Genomic DNA, 7,243 nt, shown 5'->3' on the forward strand with positions numbered 1-7,243 from the left:
TGTGGTTTATATACATTTATTAATGCATTTACTTAGGTGAATAAAATATGTCTCTACATAAAACAAAGTACATTAATACAATATTATACTTGCACTTTATATACACAGTGAAAAATAAACATAAGAACGTATATAAATATATATATATATATACGTTATGATTTGAAGACAGCTGCCTCAGTTCAACATTCAATTTGTACATATCAACTGGTATTTTGGTCAGTCATTAGCAGTCACAAGTAATAGTTTTAAATAAGTCTGAGGTATTTTTTGTCACGATTACATGTATGATAATTTCTCTATTTACAGAGCAGCAATGGAGGGAGTCACTGGACGATCGGGACCATAGCAACGGAGGTATCATCTTCCTGTTTCCATGTCCAGAAGAGTTGAATAGTAAGCCTGAGGAGCCTGAGAGGGGAAGAGACAGACGAAATGATTACTCACGCTGAATGTAAAGTGGGTGAATGAGAGTTGTGTGCGCCAAAGATATAACTTGATTGTGATATGTATTGTATTTGTTTCCATCTGTCACCTTCTAGGACATTGCCTCAAATATGAAGGGAACAATACTGCTTTTACAAATAATCTGAAGTAGTCAAACGTCATTATATCACATTCACACCTACATGTACTCAGAATAATTAAGATAAACCTACTCAATGCCTTGTCCACAAAAAGGCTCCTGACCCTTAGTCGCTAATGGATGTTCCAGGCTCTGGTTGCCTAGGTAACCCTAACGGACCACTTTTTAGAAGCTTACTGTTAACTGTACAGATGTGTCTGTGCTAACCTGTCCTCCAGAGAGAAATAACTGTTCTTCTTACCTCATCTCCTGATAAAGGCGACTGGCAGTTCCCTGTTAGGGACCAGAAGTCCTGAATGGATCACGTCAAGCGGCTCGTTATCTGTTGCTACGATCTCGAAGTCTCTGACCAACTGTAAGGAACAGATGATTTGATCAGACCGCAGCACGACTAAGTGTCGTCTCTGTTTGAGCTAACAGACAGTACATTGGTTTAATGTGGCGGACAAGGATCTTACCCAGCACATGGCCAGCTGCAGCTGCAGCTCTGCCAGCCGCCGGCCGATGCACATCCTCTTTCCGATACCGAAGGGAACGTGGGCGAAAGGGTTGATGGTGCTGTTCTCCCGCAGCCAGCGCTCAGGTTTGAACTGCTTGCTGTCGTCAAAGTACTCCTCGTTGGAGCCCAATGCATGGCTGTTAATCATTAACACCGTCTGTAAGTGGAGAGAGATAATAATTAAACCATTAGTTTAATTATACTGTCGATTATAAAGATCCTGCTTCTAAATTACACATTGCTCCATTCAGACTTTGTACAGAACATGAGCGGCCTCATTTAACATGCTACGTTCAGACGCATGTCAAACGTAAATGAATACAAGAATGTAATCTGCTCATGTCAGTTGTATGGGAACTAAGAAATAAGCCACTTACTCCTTTGGGAATGGCATAATCTCCCAACACAGTGTCTTTGTCCAGGGTCCTGCTGTTGAATGGGACTGATGGCGATAACCTGTAAGAAAGAGAAAAAAATACATGCTTGGGAATGCGGCCTCATTGAAGCTACAGTGTAGCATAACACACACACATGTACATCCATGTCTAAGCTGTTTAAAAGAAGCTAAACATGATCTGGTGCAAGATGCGGTGAGATATAATCTCCAGTCACAGGTCATGTACATTCCCTGGGTGATGTGGTTGTGGAGCTGGCCTTTCGTAGCATTTCTGGCAACTTGTGACCGCATGAAAAGATGGGAGAATGTGAGCCATACAGGGAACGTGACCGCATGTTTGATTTTAAGCTGGTCATGCCACTGTGGTGCATGAAGCTTGTTTTCGAGGCAGTCATGTGTGCGAGTTTTCCTTCTTAATCTCCATGGCAGTGGATGAGGTCATGACGCAGTCTACCTTGAAGCGGATGAGTGTTTAAATTCAGGTTTCACCGCAGATGTTGTGTCATCGTTATGTATAGTGTTCCTGTGTATTCTGAATCACACCTTTATGCGGTTTCCTGCTAAAGAACACTGTCGTTTCTCTGACTAATGTTTAATTTGAATGTCTTTTCGGGAAATGATTAACTATAGTGTCTGCAGGGTTTTCCTTTCAGGCAGTAAACTGGCTTTATCAATAAGGCAGGGCAGCTTGTGTGGCGCCTGTTAATAACTCGGGTCCATTTTTTTCCAGTTGGGACAGTCTTAGTGAAGTCTTAGTGTGAAGGCTGAAAACTAGACCCATCATGTCGCCGTTCTACTGTACCTCATAGACTCTTTGAGGCAGGCCTTGAGGTAGGGCATGCTCTTGATGTGCTCTCCACACGGGTCCTGGCCGGGAGGCACCACCTCTGTGATCTCCTGCAGCAACTTCCTCTGGGCTCCGGGGTTACGTGACAGGTTGAAAATAAACCACAGCATGCTGTTGGCGGTCTGAGAAACGTAAACACAGCGAGAGAGAGAGAGAGAGAGAGAGCGAAAGAAGGAAGGAGGCAGAGAGGAGATGTCACTTAGTGAGGCAGCTACTCTGAGTGCATTCCTCTGTGGGGTCCTGAAAGGAGCTGAGGAATGTTTGGAGTTCCTCAAAGGCTCCTCAGTTACATCAACACCAAATCCATTTTCCGCTTTTGAGCCACTGTAACTGCAGCACCTGTTTATTTTAGAGGTTGAGTGCCCCCCCCCCATTTCCCACTTGAAGGAAAATAGGCGAAAGGTAAAACATTCAAAAGGTGATCACAGCTACTGTATGTGGTGGTGTGCTGCAGCTACAAGATGATTACATTTTTCTTTAAGAAAATAACGTGTAGATAAAACAAAAAGCTGCCATAAGAAGATTTAAAGATCGGAAACAGCTTTCCTGGATTGAGGATCTTAATCCAACTCATGCACTGCATCTGTATGCAGCTAGAGCCAGCAGCCTTTAGTTTAGCTTATGGCTGGCTTAGGTTTATGCTAAATTAAAGCCGAGCAGGTATCAATATTGTAACCTAAGTCTCCTGTGAATGAAATGTCGTGTAAGTTTTACTCACTGTCTCAACTCCTCCGATCTGCAGTTCAGTGATGGCTGCGTACAGCTCCTTTTTCGAAAGGCAGCTGTGGTGTAAGATGTCGCCGATCAAGTCGTCGGGAGCTCTGTCGGCGTTCCTCTTCAGCTTCTTGTCGATGTAGACTTTGGCTGTGGAAAGACGAAGACGTTAAGATATGCACTGATTTACACAGGGCTTTTTAACTGTGTAAAGCTATTAAATGTTTTTAATATTCATTATACTAGAAAAGTTTAATTTTTATTTTTTTTAGAAGTTTAATAAGTTCTATGCCACTTTTTTTACCTTCTTTAATGTGATTAGCAACTAACAGTTCCTCATAGTCACAGCAGGTAGTGTAGAAAGTTTTCTTAAAAGCTTAAATTGTATTAATTGTCAGATGCATTTGCACTGAGGGTGTTACTATTTAAATTGTCACTTCTCAGGGGTTGGTTGTCAGACTACTTGTAAAGCTAGAAATAAGTGGATTAAATGATTAGTTGACTTACATAATGCGTTTACACCAGCTTACCGAGGTAAAATGACAAATATTTTACTAGTTTGAGAATTTTCTACTTTTCCCAGCTTTTCATCGTTGTAAAGAAAACAACTCGAGATCTGTTCGTCATACAGAACATGATATTTTGAGCCTTCGTCCTGGGCTTTGGAATTTTTTTCTCGACTTATTGTACCACTTTCTCGTAATATGAATGTGATCTAATGTGGAAGCAGCTGTGTGACCCAAATATGTTGCAGTTGTCAGTGAGGTAGAGTGCAGTGATCTGAAATGTTTGCAGTTTTTTTAGAGAGACCTACCACATGTTTAATGTCTAAAGTGTAATTTCCACTTTTAAATGTCTTTTAAGGTCTGACTCGTTGTAGTTACATTACATGATATGATATATATCATATCATGTATGATCAGACACTGCTTCTCTATTTATCCATGCCTGTTAGATGAGGACCTGAATCACATGACCACCAGAAAACACACTACACGCTCATTTGTCTTGGGAAAATTGCCTCTGGATTTTGTTGAAGCGTGGGTTCATGTACGCCTCTGAGAGGTTGCAAGCAGCATCTTTGTTCCCCCATCCCTCCACCTCCTGCTACTGCAAATATTTGGCATATTTCTCCCTCTTGGGTCATGCGGTTTACCACAACTCTGGCTACCATTTACACAGAGTGCCAAGTACACAAACCACTGAGGCACCCAGTTCAGGTCTCACCCCCCCCACCCCCCACCCCCGTGCTCTTCCATCATCTGACGGGAACTGTACTCAAACTAGTCTGCACGTCATAGGGGGAGCAAAGGTCAACTATACCCAAGCTTTGAGAGTAGTAAGTGCACGGAGAAGGGTTGTAAGTTCGAAAGTGTGGCATAAACCTGGGTTTCGTACCTGTGCTGAAAATGCGGTCCCAAGCTGCGGTGTGGTCCTGCCATGTTTTGGTGTTGAGGCTCTTGTGGAGCTCCACAGGTGTGACCATCATCATACCAAACGTGCTCATCATCTGCAGAAAGGACAACAGAATAACGGAAATGATTAGGCGCTAGATGTAATCACCTCCTGAAAGCCCCTGATTGACTCATTTAAAGGTCTTCTGTCTTCTAGTTATTCTTGCACTCGCTGCCCTGGGAGACCTCTGTGAGCCTCCACTTATCTTACTCTTGACTTGACGATATTGGTTTGCCCCAGTAAATCCCACTTAGTGTCGGTCAGGCACTGAACTGCTGCAGTTCAGCTGACCGAGAACATGAGCTGAACCTGATGAACTGTGATGTTCCTACGGATGACCACAAGTGTCCTGGCTCGCGGTTCATGCTGCTCTTGTGAGAGGAAGAGTTGCAAGCGGACTCACTGTTTTCACAGCCGTGATGAAGTTCATGGCTTCTTCGTTGACTTTCTCCTGCAGCAGGCCGAAACGCTTGTCATAGAGGACGAGGCAAATGGCTGAGTGACACAAAGAAAGAGCAAAGATTGAGACTCAGTACAGAGTACTCCCATATTTACCTATTTACACTGTCTATATTGTAACGAAATGAGACTAAAATAAAAGCATCAGTACAGAAGATTAAAGCTGGATGCAATCCTCAACAAATCCCTAAGTTGACAGACATCTACAAAAACTATTTTATGAGGCAATCATTTAAGTCATTTTCTTGCAAAATTCTTGTTTGTGAGGATTTCCTCCTGCCCTTATTATTATTTTTTAATAATAAATAAATAAATTCATCATCTGTTATTTATGGACTATTGATCAGTCAAACTAATACATGTAAACTTAAACAGGTGATAATATATAAAGTATAACATATAAAAAGTGAATACAAAACTTACTCTCAAACGACCATTTATTTAGTTCGAAGTACAAGTCTTCAATCTTCCCACTGACGTTCATTTTTCCAATTCTGCCCACGAAGTCCACCAACACCTGTTTTCAGGTAGAAAGTAGAAAGTCTCAGTCTCCGATCACCGGTAACTCCAACAGTGTAGCTCAGTTTAAGTTAAAGTCTAAAGACGTTTAAAACGCCTTTTAAACGCCGTTTGCATTGCCATTACCATCACAGACTTAATTTATGTTTCCGGTCGGGATCGTACCTCGTTTATTTTGCCATCAAGTTTCACCACTTCTGTCGGTTTCATGAGCTTCTGTTGAAACGCGCTCCTCACTCTCTGCCAGTCTTTTCCTTCCCTGCAAACGGACAGTTTGGATTTCCTCCTTCAGTGCGTTTGTATTATAAAACATTCGCGCCTCTGCTTGCGAGTAAAAAAAAAAAAAAAAATTTCGTCCTGGGGAGTTATAACCGAGGAGTCGAAAGCTGACTTACAGTATCAGGAGTCCGTACGCCTCGTCTCTCATGTCCCTGTATGCTGTCCAGGGTTTGATCTCCAGCCTCTGAGGATAACTTCCCTCCGTTCTGTAGAGCGCCTCCAACAAGCAAGGTGCGCCGATGTGCACAGACTCAAAGGAGCCCAGCTTCAAACGGAAAATCTTTCCGAATTTCTTGTGATAGTCAACCTGAAAAGAAGTTCCGATTAATTTTAAGAGAAAACTAATTTCATTTAAAACGTACTGTTTTCTTTTTTCGTTACTTTTACTAAACTACAAGACGTAATCAAAACAATTTGAGGACACGTTTATAAAAGTACTGTACCAGTGCCTCGTGTTGTCTTGTCAGTCCTCCTTTACGCAGGAGTTCAACCAGACTGCCGACCAGAGGCCAATTGGTGGGTCCCGGGATCGCGTCCAAGCTGTGCGCTCTGGAGGCAGCGTGAGGGCAAGGCGCAGCCTCCACAGCATCCTTCTCCTCCAGGACGCACACTGAGGATGTTGGCTTGAAGTGCTGCAGCCCCACAGACTTCTTCTTCAGCAGCTCAACGATCTGAGGAACTTTTTGGATTTGCGCCCTCATTCTCGGTTTTTTGTTTTTAAGAATCTAATCTTCAGTAGTAGCTCGTCTTAATTCGGTTATCTTCGGGGATTCTCGTTTCTTGGAAGTGTGACACCTTACAGCAATATATATACCCTGAGTGTTTATTCCTGCCGCGCACCGAACCAATCAGGGACCGGTCCTGCATGGTGTGGCCGTCGAGCCCACCATTCATTTATGGATCCACGTTGAGAGGATCGTATGACCCCAGATAGACCGAGGAAGTGCCCTTGCCCCCCCTCGCTTTATAAATAAACACATAGGTCATTGCGGAGGTGACGCAGTTCGCTTGAACCGTGTTTCACAGCGACCCGCGATTGGAAGAACCGAATCTCTGGCAAAGCAAATACTACTGGCACACTTCTGCACCGGGCAAATATTTGACTGATTGCTGCCTGCTTGTTTGCTCTGTTTGTGTTTTGGAGTGTGTGTTTTTGCGGACGGACGAAAGAGTTTTTTTTGTTTGTTTCTTTGACAGTTTATTTTAATGGTACATTATTGTGAAAAAATTTAAGTACTTCATGCAAACATGCTCGTCCCGTTCATGTAACGCGCAAATACCAGCACAATCAAATTTAGACTTCTCCAAATCCTGTTGTGTTTTTTGCAAGTGTCAGAATTACCTTCAAATAAATATTTTGTATATTTCAATGAGAGTGAAGTTATGACATTTATGGTTTGAAAGTTGATGATTTTACATGCGGTGAAATCCCCTCCTGTAATTCTCTCCCATGCACACATACACATACCCCGTCTGACTCTGTGTGGA

The 7,243-nt window shown here is 42.7% G+C and overlaps 1 protein-coding gene across 1 annotated transcript; it reads right to left on the reverse strand.

Annotated features, from left to right (window-relative positions):
- LOC125006146 (1,25-dihydroxyvitamin D(3) 24-hydroxylase, mitochondrial) lies at positions 1 to 6,599 on the reverse strand. Its single transcript, XM_047581914.1, has 12 exons — positions 6,199 to 6,599; positions 5,872 to 6,062; positions 5,642 to 5,735; positions 5,381 to 5,474; positions 4,902 to 4,993; positions 4,442 to 4,553; positions 3,048 to 3,193; positions 2,285 to 2,451; positions 1,463 to 1,541; positions 1,045 to 1,242; positions 828 to 939; positions 1 to 411 (listed from the first exon to the last, which is right to left on the reverse strand). Exons 1-11 carry the CDS (start codon positions 6,454 to 6,456, stop codon positions 829 to 831), a joined length of 1,542 nt encoding a protein of 513 aa, XP_047437870.1. The 5' UTR covers positions 6,457 to 6,599; the 3' UTR covers positions 1 to 411; position 828.
- Between the last annotated feature and the right edge of the window lie 644 nt (positions 6,600 to 7,243).

This window comes from Mugil cephalus, chromosome 4, assembly GCF_022458985.1.
Source record: "Mugil cephalus isolate CIBA_MC_2020 chromosome 4, CIBA_Mcephalus_1.1, whole genome shotgun sequence".
NCBI lineage: Eukaryota > Metazoa > Chordata > Actinopteri > Mugiliformes > Mugilidae > Mugil > Mugil cephalus.